Genomic DNA, 22500 nt, shown 5'->3' on the forward strand with positions numbered 1-22500 from the left:
CTTCCAAAGGCAATAAGTTGCACTAGATTTTATCTAGGAGTGCCGAAATAAAGAGCATCACACACATGTTTTAGGAAAACATTTTGTGCACCACATATCCTTTCTTCTCACTTCACAATTATATATTACATTGCGTTCTGTAATTAAAATCATAATGATATTGAATTTTATGCTTCTAATGTGGCAAAACGTGAAAAAGTTTAAACTTTTTATTACTTGCAATCAAATATTGATTATTTGGTAAGGTGGTAAGGAGAGGTTTAGCACAGAGAAGTGATAATTGGCATTAGACAGAGTTTACTCTATCTCAGAAGACATTAAGCTGTCTGTGCTGTGTGTGTTTAGACCAGTGGAGCTGCCTGTTTTCATTAGCCTGATGGCTCTGAACCTTGTGTCTTCACCGGATTGAAATCTGAATTGGTTTGTCCACCATTTCCTCTCCATTCACCACTCCTGCAGCTGCAGTTTGTCATTTAAATAACAAATGCTAGTGGTTCCCTGATTTACTGAGGGGTGCGGGCCCCTGATGTATATTAATATTGCTGCACAGGGCTCTGTACTGGGGTCCATCATTCATTTGGATAAAAGAGGTGGAATTTAAAAACAGCCAATGCTTTGCTTGGATACAGATTGGATCCATTTATTGCACTGAGTGATGGAATAGCTGGCAATTCTGTCCTTCACCTTCCCAGTGCTGAACCTCTTCCCATAAAAGTAGAAAAAAACAGATTCACCCCCTGGCCCCTAAGGACCTCTTGTATTCAACATGCAGAAGCAAGACATCCCTCAGTCTGTTGACAGGTAACCTGTAGTCTACTATAAACAGACCGAAAATGAAATCATTTTGAAAATATCTATTGTTTTATAGAATTCTGCACGTTTTTTGTGATTTGTACAGAAATTGTGAATATAAAATTGCTTGAATTTAATATTAAAGTTTTTCTATGTGTAAGGGGATGATAAAGAGGGAGAGTTACTGAACGGCACATCCTTTCCGACTCTGTTCGGACTGCTTTACTGTTTCTTGAGCCTAGTGCCCCCTGCCCACTATGATTTATCATGCATCTCATGTCGTCCAATGTCAGTTTCTGCAGCTGCAACTGCTCTGTATAAATCTTTACTTTGGCAGCCCCCTGCACCATGTCTCTGCTCAGTAATCACAGGACCTCCAGGAGATGCATACTTACTCTGACAAGCTTTCACACTCTCCGCACAGGAATTTTGGTTTGCTGCCACTCTGACATAAATGTGCACAGAGGCAAATCAGATTCTGTGATTTACTGAGTGAAGTCGTTTCCCGGTAGACATCCTGTTTGCATGGAAAGATTGTTGTCTGCATTCAGTAGAAAGAGCGACGTATTACTCTTAGTGAACACGACAGCTGAGTCTTTGGATTAGCCAGAGGAAGTGGTTTGTTGTATATGTTAGTGGCTGGATCTGGAACTCTGTAATCAGGAGTGAAAATGGTCTGTGGCTGAAGGTATCCTCCGGGAGTCCACAGGAAATTACTCAGGCGGTACCCAGCTGTTGCTTTATCTTCTTTCTTTACCCTTTTAGCACCTTCACGGCACTGCTAAACCTGGTCGTGAAGAAAAAAAACAACAAAACACAAGAACTTATCAGGCCAGGTATCTGTTTGGATTAGATGACCACTCCATTTCTCAGCTTTAAATTGGAGACTTTCTACTTTTCTTCCTGCCAATCCAGAAATTCAACTCAGTCCAACAAGATTTTGAACAAAAGATACTTTTGTTCTTCTTCTTTCTCCCCATTTAATAGTTTTAAGGGTATATATTATGAAGACTAGAACCTTTCCTTTTTGATTTCAGGCTTGTAGCTTTCAATAACTCTATTCAGATACATGTTTGAAATTCAGAAGTACCAGTATGTAAAAAAGAAAGAAAAAATAGAAAAACAGGCAGTTATTGACCAAAATATAGAGTGATGATGTTAAAGCTTAATTCATGAATTAAGGATTTACATTGGGAATTTAGCAAGTACTCTTTTTTGATGTAGTTTGGAGATCTAACAAACCGGCTCGTTATGGAAGTCATTCTATGATGAGCTTGCTTTACCCATAATTTGCCAGTGAAGTAAGAACTCTTCCAACAAAATCTGTTATTTGAAACATTGAAATTTGTTGCTTCCATTTCACTGAACCACGGTCACCAGAGTACTTGTGTTTGGGAGCCAATGATTGGACAAGTCTCACTTGTCTCCAAATAATCTGTCCATTTTTGACGTATTTGTGAAAGTTTAACTGTGCTACTGTAATGTAGCTGTGGAAATGTTATTGCAAGGCATTTTAATAACAACTCAAGTTTCTCAGCAATTACTTTTCTCACAGCAAAATGATTTTTGTCCTAAAAGATCACTCTTGGTTAAAACTGAAATTAAAATACTTGTCTGTCAAGTGTTCTGGGATTTATTTGGTTCAGACACAGAGAGAGGTAAGTATGCAAATGCAGCTGTTTATCAGTGGTGATAATTTATTAAATTGACTGAAAATGGTAGGCTTGGATATGTGCTTGCATAGTTCCAAGATTTTACACGTTTTTGGTCTATAATCTGATTTAGGTATGTATATGATGATCGTTCCAGGAAGAAATTATGCTTGTTTATAGTCAAGTTAGTCAACATCAGACTGTTTGCTGTTTTGATGTGTTGGTACAATATGGTGCCCAGGTGCAGGCCAGCCCTTAGCCAGGGCGAGGCCACCTCCTCTCCCCCCTCTGCCTTCATGTGTCCCCTTGCCCAAGCGAGACGGCAGCGTGACAGATCACCTGCGCCGGAGGCCCGGCGCGTTCCTGCTTGGCGGTCCGGCCCCCTCTCATTAATGCCCAGGCTGGTACGAGGGCTGCGTGGCAGCACAAGACAAATAACGCTACCACTCAGCCATCACTTGTGCTGACAGAAATGCAGCCCACCGCACTATTTTGCCCTCTCAAGCTCCACTCCACAACCTGCTCTTGTCCTTCAACCCCCACCCCCATTTATTCGGTCTCTACCTGCACCTGCCTGCGCTGCTCCACCAAACTTTTACGTGCGGGAGGGGAGGGGCTTTTGATGTTACTGCAGGGTGAGTTTAGCACTGAAATTCATGCAGGTTGATGTACAGGCTCCACTTACCAGCTGCCTTTGCATACACCCAGTTTTCTTTTCGTCTTTATGGAGACATATTTGTTTTTAGGAGCCCATTCTGTCAGGTGCTTCTTGAATTGTGTGCAAACCCTCTTGCCGGGAGGTCTGATTTGAACGTCTTATTTTTGCATTTGTAAAAAGAGCCTTGTGTGTGCATGTGTTCATGAGAAGGAGCAGCAGAGAAAAAGAGGGAGAGAGAAACACAAAGGCTAATCATTAAAGAGGCATTCAACCCTGTTCATTTAAGTGTGGGAATCAGCAGGCCCATTACTGTCAATGTGTAATTAGCTGATTAATAAACAGGGGGAGCGGCAGTGCTCCAGGAAGGCCTGTAATGATTGTTTTTAGAGAGCATCTCATAAGAGCTTATTAAGATGGTGAGGTGGTTCCATTCAACTTCCCATTATCACCCACAGTAAATGTATGTACTGTAATTCTTCCTCTGACAGAGAATCGTTGCATTCTAATTTCGGTACTGACCTTGGTGTAAAACTACTTGATTGCAGGTGTTGCTTTTGCTTCACTAAAGGAACACTTACTCAGTTTTCTTTAAAGTTATCATTTAAACACATAAATTTCCTCTTAAATATTATTATATAAAATGCATTGCATTTTTTCATATGGCTTCATGTTTCTAGATACGATTCAGCTTTATTTTTCCATGAACCTCGTTTGATATTCCTGAATAAAATCCACTCCAGCCATTTTTAATTCTTTTGTCAGATTCTCATTAGATTCAGGTCTAAACTTTGACTAGACCATGTTAATCCTCTCTGTGCCACCCCACAGAATGATGCTTTCACCACCATGTTTCACTGCAGGGGTGAGGCATTTACAGGGCACCATATGGTGTGTTGGTTGTAGGAGAAAATGTTTATTAAGTTTGACTGGAAGTTCAAAACACCCTAATAAAATACTTTGGTGTCTTGTTTTTATATAATATTACATAAAGAGCCAGTTTTGTAAAATACTTTCAAAACTCTTGAGTAATCCCTCACTTTTCCATTCAAGGTGCCAGTAATCTTTCAAAGACATTTGAGCAATATTTCTTTACAGTTTCTTAAGGTCTTTCAAAGTTTTCTGTAGACTTTTGTTGGTTTTATTTAATTTTCAGTCCTGAATTTTTTCCATTTCTAAACTGATGATTATTTAGACTAAAAGCTCCAATAGAATAATATTATATGTATGAAAAACTCAACAAAGAACCACATCAACTTGTGATCTTGATGCACGTTGCTACATTAAGCCTGTCACAAAGACACAGTTTGCTGCATGTATTTTTGAAGAAGAGCCATATTTATCAAGATGCTGGTAATGGCGATGGTGCTGCTTCTGATTATGATTAATATTGTGGTGATGACTGCAATTCAAGATATTGTGGATATCTATTTAAAAATAATTTGAATCTAATGTTATGTACTAAATAATGGCACAAATGTCATCATTTTAAAATGAAAGCTTGTAAAAAAAATACACTAAAACCCTTGATACATACAAATTGCATAAAAACCATTTAATTTGAAGGGGGTTTATTTTGTTTCTACTGTGACTGCATTGTCTCGTCCTGACTCTGACCTTCACGTTGGACTTTTGTTGGTATGTGGTGCACCTCTCTCATGCTAATGCACTCAAACTAATGTTCCCTGCCGTTTCTTTGTATCTGTCAAATATGAAAACTCCTGAATTTTGATCAAGCCCTTTGACTATGTTTAACCCGAAGTGTTTAGGTTGGACCTCAGCAGCAGTTAGTCATCATTCCCTCAAGAAATATTAATCAATTATCTTGCCCGCCGGATCAGTTTGGGGAAGAAGTCATCTGGAAAGAGGCACAAGCAGATATAAGGGGAAAGAACTAAAGCGCATGCCAGTGAATGCTGTAATGTCTAATCCTTTGAGACAGCCCACAGCCACAATGTCACTTCTAGTTGCCTTGTCCTCTGCTGTGGGGCTGCCTGGAAAATACGTTGTGTGACTGGCGCTACCTTTTTGGGGTGGCGACCTGGAAGGATTTATTTATCAAAACTGAAGTGGAAGCTGTAGGAAAGCAGGTTAGGGAGCAAATTTGTTCCTTTGTTCTTCTGTCTCCTTTGAAAATATGCTCTGCTGTTTCCAAACCAAAGAGGATCTGTAACGGGGAAGGTGTCAGTGAGAAACGAAGTGTGATGATTAGAGTTAAAAACATAAATGCTACAAAACTGGTTAAGCTTAAAAAGCTGGAGAAAATGACCTTTTAATATCCATGTCCACAAGTCATATGGGGCCAAATTGGATTTGGCTCACATGACCAAAATCTCATTAATATTTAACTTATTAGTAGAGGATTGCTTCAGTTATATTTCCACACATCCAAAGCAGTGATCCATGAGTTCTGAATTTGATTTATTATTTTAATTCAAGTTGATTCAGTGAGCAAAAAAGGGGGATGTTACAAGAACATGTGAGAAACTTAGAGTATCATTAAATGTTAATTTATTTAACTCATTTTATTGCCATTCAGTACATACGGAGATTTCTAATTTTGAATTTAGAAATCAAAGTTTCCAGAGTATGAGGAAGAATGAAGTTTCTACAGTCAGTGATTATTTGAGTAGCCATGTCATTTGCTGGTGTTGGTCCAATGTGTTTTCTGAAGTCCAGCAAGCTGATTCATGGAGATGCTGATTTTATTTTCCAGCAGGACTTTGCAACTGCACACACTGCTACAAAAATGTAATCAACATATTTTGTGTAGCCCATAGACCTATCTTAAAATAAGGAATCATAATAGGTCATATTTAGGGTATACATATACACATGTATCAATCTATATAAATTACAAATTTCACTTTTTGTCTTGAGTCACTGAAATGAATAAACTTTTCACTAATATTCTAATTTATTGATCCACCCATATTTAAACCTTTTTCTTATTTGCCCCATGTTTCAGAATTTGAAATGTTTTTTGTCTTTCTTTTTAGCTATCAACCCATTTCATAAAGATCAGCAGAGAAAGGAGGCTAAAGGAGGTGCCTGCAGTAACACACCAAACCCTGAAGCAGTAGGACCAAGTACACCTCAGTCTCCTACTTCTGCTCAGCCTGAGAGTTCGTCTTTACTCCAGGGCAACCACGAGGACACTTGAAAGAGGCTTGACAGACCCATCTAATTCCTAAAGCGATTGTGCCTGAGAACGAAATAGCTAGAACCCCCTTCTACTCAACAAACTTTACAACAAAGAAAGAAAAATACAAAAGCACATCATTAGTCTTCAAATCAGCATGTTCCTGCTCGATCCAGCCCTTCCAGGTAGTATATTAAGCATGACAAATGTTAATGCAATCAAGCCTTGTTAAGCGCTCCGCCATCTCCTTAAGCAAGAAGGCAGCTTCAAGTGGCTCCTCGTTCGACTCAAGACTTTACTTCTCTTCCTGTTTCCACACTGAGTCTCCAGGCCACCCGCCACTGCATAATCCATTAATTATGTCCACTGCCGTAGCACAGCACTTGTCAGCAGGAACCTCGGAAAGTATGGTCAGTTGAGACTCGTTGACCAGGGGGCGTCTGCTCCACTTTAAGGCAACCAACAATGGCTGTAAAGCAGCTAGCTCTGAGGGAGATGAACATCACAATGTTTAGCTGCCACATGCTGTTGCGGGGTTAAGAGAGGCGACCACCGCTGGCGAGCCACACAAAGTACAGGCCTCCTATTAGCATGGATTTGAAAAGCTACAGTTGCTACAAAGGTGCTCATTAGCACAACACAGAGGGAGCATAGTCATGGTCCTTGGAGGGCCGCCTCTGTTCTCATCAGGTTACCTTCTATATTCAAATTTCCCCAAACAGATTTAAAGTTCAAGGCTGGCTGTAAATCTGTCTGAAAAAGCTGTTTTTTTTTTTAGCAATGCTGGCTGAGTTGCTTTTGGAGCTGGAGGAGCAACAGGAAACAGGAAAGGAGGGTTATACACAGTATCTTCAAAACTCCTCTGGGTATATACTGTAGTTTCCAAGTGGTTTCATCTTTAGGAAATCAATGGCAGCATACAGAGGGAACAAACAAAATAATCTGAGCAAAGCAAATAAATAGGTGCATAGAAAAGGATGTGCAAAGCAATACAATCAATTCAACTTCTAGTGCAGTAGCATTATCTCACTTGAAAAATGTAGAAAATTCAATCACCTATAATGTGAGTACATTTATTCAGCAATGAAACTCATATCAATATATTTTACAGCCCACATTTTTGTCAGTAGGACAATTTTAGTCTCCTAAAACTTATCACATTTTTGGATCATACATACAGAAAGATCTTTGAGGATTCCTCTGCCCTCTCCCAATTTGATTCAGAGTCCCGAATGGGTTTTATGTTCTCTTCACTTCAATCAACAAGTTTTCTGCAGGTCCAGGCACTGCGGTGCAAAAGAAGAAGGTTGTTTGTGTGTCCGGTGAATCAATTCTGTGTTGATTTGTCCATATATTTTGGATAATGTTCCAGCTGAAAGACACATTGATGACTCATTTTTATTTTTCTGATAGAGTTCACCAGATTCCAATATAAAATGTCATCATATTTTAATGAGTTCATGATACCCAGCATTTTAACAAAGCTCCCTGAAAATTTAGAAAAGAAAGAGGCCCACCACGTCACAGATCATCCACCATATTTAGAAGAAAGTAGAAATATCCTATATTGTCCCTGAGTGGGGAAATTCAGGAGTACTAGCAGCAGAAAGGTACAGGTATACGGAAGCCTGCATGCTCAAACATGCATGGTTGAAAAATATAAAAACAGAAAGTAAGAATAAGAGAACCAAGTTTTTAGTCAAATATTGCTTATTACCAGTAAAAACTGCAAGTGTAAGCAGCATAGCCTGCTAAAATTCTGATGAAGTTTTTAACCAAAAGTTAATCACATTTTTTAAGGTCTTTTTTAACAGAAATTCACAACATAATCACCAGCTGTATGACATGTCTTTTCAGATATTTTAAAGCCTTTTTAAAGAGAAGAATTGCATTTAATAAAATGAGATTTGCTAATTAATGTGAGTTATATGTCTGCAATAATCTGTGTGAGAAGGATTTATATGATCATGCTGGGGAGGGTTGACATTTATAAATGCTGTGTGGGCACACTATAGTTTAAATGGATGCCTCACACTACTTTGCTAGTTGCCGCCACAGAAATCCGTCAGTGTTCAGATCTCCGCAAACTCCTCAGCCGCTACTGGTTTCCCTCCTTTTCACATCAGCAATGCACCTGGTAAATAGGAATTGCACAGGTTAATGATCATTGTAAAACAGAAAAAAAAGTAGCTAATACATTTATAAATTGTTTTTTAGAGCAGTCTGCTTCTCAGCTGTTTGAGATGTATTTACGTGTGTTTTGAACTGGAAGAGCTTTACAGTGTTTGCTTAGTTAATGGCCAGTGATTTTTAGTTTTTTCCATTGTATGAAAAAGGGCCTAATAAAAGTACAAGTAACATTTACCCCAGAAAAAGTCCCTGGAAGAGAAGTAGGACGCAATGATCTCAGAAACTTCACACTCATTTACTAGCGTAAACTTATTATATTTTCTGTTGATTGTGGATTAGAAACTTGGAGTAATTTATTCTTTTCTTTCAAAGCACAAGATTTAAATCCAGTCACTTACATTGAATATTACAACTTTGGGTTGCACATTGTGATCTGAAAAATATTTTCTAGAAAGTTTCATTTTCCTCTTGCTGTCAGACCACAAAAGAGAGCTTAGTAGATTATCTGATTGCATTCATGTAATTGAATATAAGCACTGAAAGTTCAAAGGCAATATTGGTTATAAAAAACAGATTTTATTTAATATAAAGTTAACAAAACCACACCTGTTGTTTAGGATACATCCAAAAAGTACAACTAAGCTAAGCTAATCCAATTTAATGATGGTTCCTGTAGTAGACACAGAGCTTATCAAAGAATGATTCCTTGTTCATGGTAAAGATTTCTGCAGTGGAAACTCGCATTAAGATGCATAAATTCCTGCATGGGTCAGTCAGTAGATGGGAAACAACACCCCAGCTGCCACAGAATAATTAGCAGTCCCCATAATGACACCTCTCCCAGACCTTATGCCTCAAAATTAATTTACAATGGCTCGGAAATAGGGGAATGGCTTCCGTAGAGCTAGTCAATTGTCCTGTTACAGTTAAGGAATCCGGCAGGCTGGTTGCACTCATATTTCATCCCAGGTAAAGATTACCTGTCAGGCCCATGGGAGATGTATTGATCTGTTTTCCTTTTTCTGGCAGCAATCACCTGACAAAGGCACCTAGGAGGTGAGTGAATGAGTGATGCCTGGTCGGCCTGGTCTAGCCCAGTGGTTTCTGTTGTCCACTGATAGGTTTTAAGCTTATGAGGAAGAGCAGGAACAATGCTGTCATAAACTCTGCTTGAAACTCATCTGCATTCCCACAAAGCAGTGCCCTCTGTGACACAGGTCACAGGTCAAAGGGGAATTAGTTTTTTTTTGCCTCCTTTCTTGTCAGTGGCGTTTGTTCCTACTGTGTACTGTGTACTGATAATGAAAATGTATGCAAAAAGGCCTCTCTGGTTCCTGCTGACAATTCCATGTTATAAGTCACCTTAGTTCAACTCGCTTTGTATTTCAGAAGAGATTCACTTGCTTTGGACGGGCTTCTAATGAGGATGGAGCCATTTTACCCTGACTTTCTGGTAATCATCTTTCTCTATGTCATGGTTTCTTGGCAGCTAATGTATTTATGTAATTGCCTTGATATATAACGTAAGTATTATTGTTGACACCATGCATCTTAACTAATTACAGTGTATAAAATGTGTTGTATAGTATTTATGATGTGATTATTTTACATCTTATAACTGAGGATTTAGGAATGAGGTCATTAAATTTCTTAATAGAATTACATGATAGATCGCACTGGAGATACATCACCTTTTTATATATTTTTTTTCTAATTTCATTTACAAGGATTTAAGAAAATCTTGGTGGTATCAAGGCTCCAAGGCAGCTATCACATTTGGAAGGTTGTGCGAGTGGCATCTTATCTCTTAAGGCTGTTATCTTTATGGAGGCATGCCTAATTGCTTTGCAAATGATCTAAAGAGGATTACTAATCCTTCAGAAAACATCTGTACCGTATTACTTCATGTAAGAGAGACGTTACAATCCTAAAATTCAACATTAAAGATTTTATGCAGTAGCTTCCTTTCTGGTTTTATAACATAAAGCTCCAGTAAAACAGATGAATTGGTGAGTTCTTTAATGAACTTTGTATGGCTATAAGAAATTGTTGTAAAGCAACTCTAGTTAAACTCAAGTCATTTGTGTATTTGTAATGTCTTGGAAAATCTATGCCCAAAACATTGCTATGTTTTTTTCCCCTCTATGTTATGTGTGTAAAAAAAATGCCAATATTTATGCATTTTTAAATTCAATGCTGAATTCATGTGCAATAAATTAGTTTTTGTGATCATGTTGGAATGTGAGTGAGAGAACAGAGGTTTAGTCAGTTTTGTATTTAACAGCATTTACAGGCAGTATTATGCCTGTAAATTCGGTCACTTGATAACAATAATAATAAACAATGTCATAATTTACTCAGACAGAAATTATTACTTATTTTTTGAAGAGCATAACAAGCTGCTACATTGATGTTCAACACAGTGCATTGCAAACTTGTTAACTTGTTCAAATGTTATTACAAAGTCCCAGATATTTTATAGAGATTTACTGCAATAAACCAACACAAAGTAGAGCATATGAAGTGAAAGGAGATAAATTCATGCTTTTCAAATATATACACATATAAGCTTTTTAAGAGTAACATTCCAGTCAATCCTTTGATGAACCAATTTTTGCTGCAAATACACACCAGTTTTCAAGGCTTGCCAACAGTCCTCCATTGGATTTTGGTCTGGGTTTTGACTGGGCCATTCTAACACATGTACCCTGATGAAGCCATTCATTATATTAGAGATGTGTAAGGAGGTGAATAATTATTTTTTTGTGATAAAAATCACAAAGTGCTTTGCAAAGAGAGAATAATATACAAGTTTAAATGGTACATGTTTACAAACAAACATAACATTTAAAAATTCTCAAGAAAAAAAAAACATGATGAATCCCATTAGCTAGTTTTTAAATGAATCAAGAATCTCAAGACAATGTCCAACCCGGGTGCTGCATGCTGAGAGCAACTACGACTGGTTCTTGTGACTGGTAGTATTTTTTATTGATGTATCTGAAAGTGCAATTCAATAGTCTAGTTAATAGAAAATAAAAGCAAGGATAGCCATTTGGAGTTCCTGTTTTGGCACCAACTATCTTAGCGTGGTAATATATCAGTTATTGTTTTGAGTGACCTTCAAGGCACATTGACTGGTCAAACTAAACACCTAAATTTCTTGCGCTTGGCTTGATTACAGCATCCATATGACAAATCTATTGCCGGACCAGAGCAGCCATGCTATCTGGGGCAATGATCAGACACTTTATTTTCTTAGGGTTGAGTTTGTAATTTCTATTACACAAGTAATAAAGTCAAGTTAAAGAACTCTTGGAGCAGGACAGCTGAACATAATCTGCATGAATGTGATTAGACATATTTTGATGTTCATTAATCTGTCCAAGAGGGTGTATTTATTGCAAAAAAAACCCCAATGGGCTCAGAACACAATCTTGGTGTATCCCACACCCTTCTCACCCTATCTCTAACTGAGAAACCATACTACACCCTTCGAAGGGAACCTATTTTGACTGCTTGTATCTGCTATCTTGTTCTGTCAGTCACAACAGAACAAGATGTGACTATAGTCACAGAGCTTGTGACTATAAAGAAGGTAGGAATGTAAATTGACTGGGGTAGAAACTCATCCCAAACCCAGTGAGGGCACCAAACCAGGTGATATTTCACACCTGGGGGTGATACTTCATCTGGTGAAGTATCACCTGGTTTTCAGTGGGTGTGGTGTTCAATGCCCAGATCAGATTCTTCCAGTATAATCATTTTTGGTAAACATCTCAGTATTTTATATATATATATATATATATATATATATATATATATATATATATATATATATATATAATTTATTATTGAAAAAGAACAGCTATCTTTATGGCTGCTAAAAGAAATATGTAAGGATCAACCTGTTTTACCACAGCTACACGATTAAATGCATAAATGATAAATAAAATGTTTAGCTGGTGCTCTAAAAGACATTTCTTAGCTGAGTGACGGTGGTCCTGGCAAATACAAATGTTGGTTTGGGACTGCAGCGAGGGTGACAGAGAAAATACTCAACTTGGCCGCTGGAGATTATCAGTCGATCCCCCGCTGTTAATCTTCCAGCTGAATGGTGAGGACTGCGGTAGTCACTTTGCCACGTGTTGAGAATCGGGAGCAATTCTCTCCGCTCGCCTGTGGTCCACAGTTACAAATCACATCATCAGCTGTCTGAGCACCCACAGCCACCTCTTCTCCACCAGATTGATGGTGAAATGGAGGAAAAATCAATGGCTTCCTCTCGTCAGAAAGCGCCAGCTCTGTCATGTTTGGTAGTTTGATGTTGGCCACTTCTGGAAATTGAAAGCTCAGTTTGAACAAACTGACAGACACGGATGCTTCTGAGGTGAGACAATGACCGATTTCAATCTGTCGCCTTACTGGTGAGGTCTGAAAACACTTCCATGCCACTGGAGAAGATTAGAGTGATCGGGCTGAGTTGGTTTAGTTTCTAGTAAGTGACGGTTAGTCTTCAAACTCTCTCAAAGGCTTCTGTGTAGGTGACCCTGTGAGTAACAGCAATCAGTTTTCGCACTTGCCCCCTGCCATCATTTAATCCTTATCATCACTGTGACACGCTGCAACTTCATAGCAAGGTGTCCATTCGCCGCTTCCTGTGAAACGAGCAAGCATCACTAAGCTTTTTCACTCCGACACATATTCTCCTCCTAATGGGAAATTCAAATATCACATATCAGCTGAATGCAATATTCACTTAGAGGGAGATAACGCTCTACCTGATGTGTCTCATGTATCCGGTTGAGAATGGGCCCGGCTCGGTCTCTGACACCAGATCCGACTGTGAAACTGGCTGTATATATTCTGACAGGAGCTGGCGGGGAGCTTGTTCGCTCGCTCTGTGCTTTATTGGCTTGCGTGTTGGTCGTCTTGTATTCCCCCGTGTATTTGAGGGAGAGCAGATTCCAGGGCATCTGCGCTTGTCCTGCTGCCTCTACAGCAGCGCCATTCCTTTTCATTTCTGCTGGCATTCTAATCAGAGCATTATGAGCTTCACCGGGTGAAGTACGCAGAAAGTTGTGTTTTCTGACAGCCAATAAAAACCATATAATCTCCCTGATTCAAGTGGCCCATTTAGAAAAAATACTAACTAGCACTATCGCTCACACCACCTCCCTCCCTATTTCTTTAATGCCCTTTTTTATTTAATATATAGCCCATGAAAAATGAGAGACTCCCGCTTTGCTGTGTAGATATTTTGCTGCTGATGATGCGAGACGAATTTCCATCACAGCTTTGTTTCCAGCGGGTGAGCGGATAATCTTTTACAGTGCGGGGAGGGAGGGCAGCGCTCCCATCAATCTCCGGGGCTTATAGCTGCTGCGTGGTTGCCTCGCCTTACCAAAACGCCTGCAAAGCAACACAACACTGGCCTGAAAAGGGTCAGTATGACTACATGGTGAGCTCCTAGACCCTCCTTAACCCTCAGAACAATGCTTCACCTCTGTTCCATTAGTCCTGTCATTGTTATTATGTCATTTTTCTAACAAGGCTGTCACATCTGAGGGAGCAGCATTGCTTTCCTGCTGACAGCCTTGGGAAACTATGTTTTCAGCTTTAGCTGCTCCTGTTGTCGAGAGGTTTCATCTGTCTCTCTGCTTCACAACCATGTGCACTCTGCGTTGCAAAGCAAGAAGGTCTCACTTGTACTTGGGGCATCTTTCCCAGGCAGACTCGGGAGAGGGGTCCCTTGTGGAACCCGTGCTGGTGTATTGGCTGGCTGGCAGGGATGCTGCACACTTCTCTCCGCACCCCACTGCCCTGACAATCGTGCGCCGTACAGCAACCCCCCGTGGAGACGTTGGCGCTCTGATTGACAATAATGGGAAGTGGCAGAATCAATGGAAGACAAGAAAGGGGTGTGCGTGAAATTCTCCTGGAGCTTCTAGTCACAGACCAGGGGATCTGGCAACACTCACCTGTCATCCCTGCAGCACCAGCATTAGAGGCTGTGACAGCAGGAGCTGATGGAAAGAAAGACACTGTTTTCATCATCTCTCTGCTGACAGCCCAGTAATGGTGCTTCCTCTGAACATTTTAGTTACAGTTAAACACAAATATGTTCACATCCCTACTATACAGACCTGCTTAAAAATATATACCCTCTTATAGATTTTTCCACCTTACAGAAATTAATCTTAAACGTACATAAATAAAAATGCTGTTTTTAATTGATGGTTTAATATGTTAAGTGAACAAAGCTAACTAAACCAATATAGGAAATAAAGTAACTGCAATAAACCCTATTTTTGAAAGCTGAGTTCAGTTTACCTAGCCATACCCAGCCCTCATAACATGGCCTGCAGGATCAAGAAATTGCTTAAAAAGACAACAAGACAAAGTAGGCTAAAGATTAAAAATCCTAAACATCATGCCCCTATCAAAAGAAATTCAAGAACACACGACTCTTAGAAGGTTGTTAAGGAATTTAAAGAGACTTCAGTGAAACACTGTGGGATCTGTTATCCACAAAAGGAAGAAACATGGAGTTGTGAACCTTCTCACGAGTGGTTGATCAACCAAAATCAACCCAAAAAGAAGATTACTTTTCTGAAAGAACACAAATTATTTCAGATCAGATTAGATCAAATTTAGTTCTGGTATAAAACTTTTGAAAATATAGATTTTTACTATTTTTTCCATGAAATTGCCCAAGATGCAGATTTATGATTGAAAAATAATCTTTTCTCTGGTTAGAATTATTATATTGAGTAACTTGTTATCTCAAACTGTAGTAAGTGGCTATCAAAGAACACATTTAAAATAGTGGTTTAAAACATTATCTAAATATATATCGATATGGCTCAAATGCACTCCTGATCTTCTGCAGGTGATTCACGTGTGTGTGTCAGTGTGTGTGTGTGTTTGCGGATGGAGGCCAGGTGTCACGACAGAGGGGGCACTCCATCCTCTAATTGATCGGCAAAAGATGCACATGAAGAAGACGTTAAAGCAAAATGAAGTCATAAAAGTGGATTGAGACATTTATTAAGTCAGACGAAAAGCCCTCAGAAACATTGAGATTGTTTATTGATTTTTGTGTTTTGGCTGGCTGCGCAGGAGTAATCGCTTGTTCTGCTGCTGCTGTGTAGCGGAGTTGGTGGAGGCGTGAGCACGGCCGAACGCTCAGGTGGAGGTGCTCACTTCCTCCTAAAAGAGATGAGTTTTACCAGCAGAACACCGAGTTTATATTATTATTTTCCATAATTTATGTAGAGATTCTGACTCAATGCACAGCTAAGAATGCCAGCTGTTTTTGGTGGAGTGTTTCTAAAGTGCTGGCAGGCTCAAAAGCCAGTCTATTCCCAGAGCTCTTCACTCACAAAGTAATAGAAACACTGCAGATTTTATTGTTCTGCTCTCTGATGGTGGGTTTTGTATGTGCAAAATGCATGTATCTTTTATAGTTCAAGCAATTTGAGTTGCAATATTCAGTTGAATAAACACAAAATTCTGCACATGAAATGTAAACAATAAAAAACTACATTTAGACACTTTTTTTAGGTCATTCCAAAACCTAAATATTTCACATGCACCCATCACAGTTTTGTGACTGATTTCTAATCTGTTTTCTTTCCATAGCCATATTTCTCAACCTTATTGAGATGCACACATTTTATATAAAGTACAGGTTTCTTACATTCCTTCAACTCTATGTATCCTTTTCAATCTTTATGAAATGTCTTAATTATATTAAAATTGGCTAACTTTACTTGTGTTTTGAATATGGGAACCTTTTCCAGTGACTAGGGTAGTTTTCTGGGACCATTATTTACATCCCTCTCATTAAAACAAATTATGAGGGCAGAAATTAGCCCCCAAAAATAAAAATCTGTATTTAAGCACTATTTTGTCAGTAAGTGTGTAGTTTTGTGGAAGAAGAGTTCTAAACATTTCAAACTGGTTGAAATTTTTAACTCCGTCATTTCAGTTTTAACACTCGTATATATTTTCTGTTAACTTTGTCTTTAATCAAGGAAGAATAAAAACAAAATCGTTGCCCCCCTGTTCCTACCCTGTAGATATTTTTCTAGAGCTGCCCCTGCTCACTGTAAAAATTTTAGCTTTATGAGTTTCCAGCTGACCGGTCACCAGACAGGGCCGATCAAACCTAAAGTTGGTCGCCTCTGGTTATCAGCAGATTTCTCTGTAAATCTATAGAAAAAATGTAGGGCATTTTGCTCATGACATTTATTCTGAAAATGTTTTTGGATTTGCCATTTCATTCCATTTTCCAAACTAAAACTATATATACAAATTGTTAGAATCTTGAGGCATTATCTGATACTGCCCATGACAATTTAACACCCTGTGTAATATATAATATTTTATCAACTCAAATCATAGTTCTTTCATTTCTTTTCTAGGTGAGGAGATAAAATTGATGTCCATGCTTCATAGCTGTGCTGCTGCACACACGTGCCTTCATGTGTGTGAATGCCTGTGTGTGTGGTGCGGATGAGTGTTAGGTAGAGTTCAACCATACTGGTGACATCAATCTGCCTGTTCTTTATTAGACGGAGCAGTGAGGTGTAACTGACTGCATTGTCCACAGATGGACTTGGGCCCATAGCACACGGGACCCTGGTCAGCTGCCCTGACAATACAATCAATAACCACACACTCATTACAGGAGCCATGCCTGGCTTTTCCCTTTCTAGCTGCCCTGTGGAGTCTCCTGTTCTTGTACCCTGATTTTTTTTATTATTCCACATAAGCTAATCCTAAAGTTTTCTCTACATTTTTGTATATATGGGTGATTTTTATTTTGTAAATTTAAGTAAAACCTGGAAAGGGTAAAGGGACACTGAACAGTCCCAGCCAGAGCTCCTCTGCTGCAGTGTTCAGGGCCGGACAGTCGCGGATGACAGTGATCCAGCATTGAGCTCGGGGCCTATAAATGGTAATGCCCTCCACTTGCCTTCCTCATAAAGCATAATAAAAGAAGGTTATAAATCCAGCCAATTAGCTGTGTCTATCAGTCGCCTTAATTGGAGTGTCATGACTGGCTAAGGGATGACCTTGTGTGCCAGAGCGCCAAGACAGACGAGGGGGCCATGGGGGACATCTGAGTGGAAGTGGTCGACTTGGGCTTCTTTAAATCAACTGAATCCAGCAGGCCATGCTGCAGTTAAGGGCTGGGTCATTTGGTGGTAAAACGTTTATGCTGATGTTTGAATTTAAAGTCTCTCGAGTAGATGTGATTATGGGAACAATATGGCAGGGGATTCCTTTGATCGGTCAATGCAGGTGCTTCGAATCCATCTTGTTGTGCTGCTATGCAGGAGTTAAATCCTCCCTCTGTCCTCCTGTGTACCTGGCCAACATGCATCTCCTCTCAACACCTCGCTCAACCGCTCTCTGTGGCCACTCAAACCTGAAACCTCGACTTCCGCTCTGGCTATGAGCATCCACTATCTCATGACACCGGTCTGTTGCAGAGGAAACACTGAGCCCATTTGTTCATGTAGAGATGTCGGTGTTCTCATCCCTTCGCCTCAGGATCAGATGGTAAAGAGCAGTTAACCAACCAGCTGTCAGGGACGAGTTTCTCCACGGCTCACTGAGAGACGTCGACAGTTGTTTCCTTTCTCTCTGACCGGCCGGAGATAATTCAGTCAACACACTTTGAACTACAGATAAGGGAGGAAGAGGATGATCCAAGGGACAGGGCAGAGGAGAAGAAGTGGAAGGGTACAGGTGAGGTGGGGTGCCCAGAGCAGGTGTATGGGAACTGAAGAGGGCCAAGTAAGATAAAGACTGAGACAGATGCAATCATCTCATTTGCACCTAGTGTTGCAGTCAAAATCCAAAGCTGTTATTTCAAATATTGATTTAAACTCCCATTTTTTCAGACTGTAAAGTAAATTTATGTCAGTCATTCAACTTAAAAATGTAAGTATATTATTGATTCATTACACAATGAGTGATACATTTCAAGAGTTTAGTTGTTCATTTTGATGATTACTAAAATATTACATAAAACCAATAATTGAGCATTAAAGATTTTTAATGCTCAATTTGTTTGGCATGGCCTGCACCACCATGAGAAAGATTGCTAATTTGACAAAAGGAGGGTAAGCAATAAAAAATATCATTACTAAAGACGATAGATGTCCACAGAGTGCTGTATCCAACAAATGGAAAACTGAGTAAAAAGAAAAGTTGTGGTTAAAAAAAGTAAACAAACAACTGGGATATCCTCAGCCTTCAGAGGGTTGAGCTGTTAGAAGAATTTATTGGAGGGAGAAGTAGAAAAACCACAGAGATATGGACTATTCTTTGTGGTTATAGCCACTTAGAGAGAACCTAAGAGAACATCAGAATCTTCTCAACTGACCAAAAGAGAAAAATGAGTCTGCTGTTTTTCAGTGGTTTTAAGTCCTTTTTTTTTTAGATTACAATAAATTTTGGATTTCATTTGGAAAATCAAAGTCAGCGAGTCTGGAAGAGAAGCAGAGAGGCACAGAATCCATACAGCTTGAGATTTCATGAGCTGTAAACCGTAATCATCACCATTAGCATTCATATCAGTGATTCAATTTCAGGTGTTTAGATATCGTCACCTTTCTAAAATAAGGGCCATTGTTTTAGAAAGGTGACGATATCTAAATACTTGAAATTAAATTTCTGATATGAATAGGATGTTCAATAATACCCCAATTTATTAAGAGGGCCCTGTGTTTTCAATAAGTATGCATGCGACCCTGCATCTTATGATTTGTAATGACCGCGCGCTGCCCCTGCTCATCCTGTTGCTTCCTGTTTGGGCTGTTACGAGTGTGAAAAGATGAGGGAGAGGAAATTAATTTCCAATAAATAAATAAAACAGAGTAGCTTTTGTTTTGTCTTGGGCACATGGGTTTGCATACCTGCCAGGTGTTGCGTGGCACTCACCCCCCTGGTCTCCACGTGCTCTGTGCCAAGGTGCGTGATGAAAGGCCCCTGGTGGCCTATCAAAGGCCCCATTGAGTTGCAGCTATGAGCAGGACAAGAGGGTCCCAGTTTGGACAGTGGAAATTTGACACTGTCCGACAGGAGTTCCACACAGCCCACTCAGGGTGCTGCTGACAGCCCCACTCATAAGGAGATCAGGCGCTCTTGTGTGCACTTCTACTGACTCACTGCCAGCTGACCTGGAGCAAAGAGGAGGAGTTGTGAGGAGTGTGCTTATACAGAGGAGTGGATGCAAAACAAGAACGGCATGTTGCTGGTCTTATTAACCAATCATTTAAAGCTGCAGGATGGAACTTTTATAAATAATACGTTTTTTACATATTTGTTAAAACATGAGACAGATATTCTGTGAAAATATTGATCTCCTCTACCACCTCCCTGATCTGCTATTGCAGCCTAGCAGGAGGGTTTTAGCGCTGTCAATCAATCTCATGTACTCACTGCTAAAAGTGCCTAATGACAGAGAAACAATTCACTATTACAGCCATCGTTGATGGCTGTTAACTAGTCTGAGCATTCGCAACAAGGAGATAGGATAGGGGAAGGGAGAATGAGCAGTGCCTCAGAGGTTGTAATTGACAGCAGTAAGACCCACCTCCTGGCTATGAATCGTTGTTTATAGATAGCACTGGCAGCACTGGGAGAAGGCAAAGGAGCTCTTTTTTTTTTTACAGTCTGTCTCATCATATTGTCACAACACAGTGTCAGTTTTAATAAATATTTTAAAATATATACTTTTATTAAGTTACACACTGCAGATTTAAGGTGGATCACACTGAACATTTGACAATTTCTTGGTGCATTTTTTATTCAAAAGTCCTAAGCTAAGTCTCCCTGCAGTCACTCAAAATCAGATTGACTGTATTAGCTGAGTGCCTACTAAATATCCACCATAGTGCAAAAAAGACATGTTTCAGTGAAGTACCGAGGAGTTGGTCTGCTTATCAATGGTCACAATGGGACTTTTCCTTTGATTAATAATTCTCACCTTGCAGAGTATAAGCAATGTCACTCAAATCAAGTCAAAGCTTTTTTTAAAAAAAATTTAATTTCCACTGAAAAATCTAAAGTCCTTAAACATCTATATATTGAAAACATAATTTAGTACCTGCTTCATCTTCACACAAGAGTTTTCATAAATAATATGGAATTCCCATTCGCCCACAGTCTTCTTCTTCAACCATTCGGCCGTTCAGGCTCCCCACCTTTAAAAATAACACCCTTAAATAATGGCGACTGTTTTTGTTGACACGCTGGCTGATGTTTGTTGCTCTGTAATATATTGCATCAGCAGAGCAGAGTAGTTGTCTCTGCTCTGCACCTGCACCAACCATTCAGGCTGAAGTCTATAAATCCCAGCACTGGCAGGAATCAGGGAGCAGCTCACTGGACCTCAGGTTGCCTTTCTAACACATTACACTCCACAAACTCTCATCTATGGGCTTTTGCTGATGCATATATGGTTTGTTTATGCGTGTGTGAACATTTGGAGTACCGGTGCTTTAAATTCGCCGTCCTTAGATCCCACCAGTGAGCCCCACCAGCCAGACCACCATTCCACATACCAGCAGGTGGTGCATATACAAATCACTGCGGCCTTGTTAGCATAGTTTAGTGAAGATGTCAGTTTTACGAGGGCCAGGTTGCTTGCTATGCGTGTCAGGGACAGCAAGGGAGGGGGTGACCCACAGGGGGATCACACAAGCCCTGCACCTGTAAATTTTTGACGGAATAACAGGAGGCTGGCGGAATAACGGGCCCGTACCTCTGCGGAAGAGCTTGAAACCTGTGATGTGATTTAACAGCGACACACTGGAGTGCGCAGAATGGAGACAGACAGAATGAGTTTCCTGCTTCAAATAAAAAAAAGCTCCCTGTTATCTGATGTATTGTAAATAATCGCTTCCTCACAGATCACAAAAGGAGCTTTTTTCTCTGCTCATAACCAGAGGTACCCTAGATCAGGAGTGTTGTTTAATACAGTCGTGTGTGTGAGGGTTGTTGGCGTCATTAGATTGTTGATCTCATTTCCTCTCTGATGATTGAAAATAGAGAGAGGCTCTGAGTTTATCAGGCAGATAAATGGACGGCCCATCCTGTGGGAAGATCTAATCTGTCATGCGTCAAGGCCGGGGTTCACCTGCCGCTTGGTAATAACCACGTCGAAGGGCACTGATGATTTAGGAGAGCTTGGCTCTTTGTTTGCTTTTGCAAACACCTGATGGTTTCATTAATTAACCAGCCACAATTAGTGGCCCGCGTCATGCCAGGTACGCTCTTTCAGCAGCCATATTAAAAATCACAGATAAACTCTATTAGACTTGACCTTTTCTGTGAAATTACTGATATTTCAGATTTAACATGGAATTTAATGAAAAGTTTCTTTTTTTATTCCTACAGCTGAGGTCCTTTCTGTCCACAGTCTGAAATGGGGTCTTCTGCAGCCTGCAGGTCGTTAATTATGATCTTCACAAATTAAATTAAAAGGATGTCATTGCTGGATTTTTTTTTTTATCCCTCTGTCCCAAAGGTTTAAGAGTAGATAAGATATTTATCACCTCTTAAAATGATGCCTCTTCACATTAATTACATTGATCAAAGTCCCATTTGGTTTCCCTTTTTTTATACATTTCTTTATTAAAAAATTAAGTACTTCAGGAACAAGAGCATTCATCTGGCAATCAGAAGGTCAGGGATTCAGTCCCCAGCTTTCTGTTTGACATGTCCTAGGGCAAATTCCTAAACTCCATTCTACCTCTGGTGCAAAGGTTCAAAGTATGATAAAAAAATGTGCAACACAACATAAACAAGGGCTTATTTTTTTGTGTGTGTGAGGTGAGTGCTATCATATAAGCATTTTAAGATTAAAAAAGACAAGAACATTTGTTTCCTAATATTGTTGACATTAAGTATAGACTGATATCAAATTTGACCGAGATTCAAAAGTGTTATGGTTTCAAAACTCCACGAATATGTTCCGCAGAGGCAATCATGCAATTCTATCAACACAATTAGCAATTACATTTGTTACTTGAATGTCTATGGATAGAGCAGACACTTGTAGTTCATGTTACTTTGTTCTTTTACTTTCATAATTTATTTATTTTCTT

The 22500-nt window shown here is 39.6% G+C and overlaps 1 protein-coding gene across 1 annotated transcript in view; it reads left to right on the plus strand.

Moving 5' to 3' along the window:
* Window positions 1-10727, plus strand: part of gpatch2l (G-patch domain containing 2 like) — a 28787-nt gene extending 18060 nt beyond the window's left edge. Inside the window, exon 10 of the mRNA XM_023352823.1 lies at window positions 6099-10727. Coding sequence (XP_023208591.1) covers window positions 6099-6262 — 164 coding nt within the window. The 3' untranslated portion in view covers window positions 6263-10727. The remainder of the gene's footprint in view (window positions 1-6098) is intronic.
* The last annotated feature ends 11773 nt before the right edge of the window (window positions 10728-22500 follow it).

Source organism: Xiphophorus maculatus, chromosome 19 (genome assembly GCF_002775205.1).
Source record: "Xiphophorus maculatus strain JP 163 A chromosome 19, X_maculatus-5.0-male, whole genome shotgun sequence".
NCBI classification, from domain to species: Eukaryota; Metazoa; Chordata; class Actinopteri; order Cyprinodontiformes; family Poeciliidae; genus Xiphophorus; species Xiphophorus maculatus.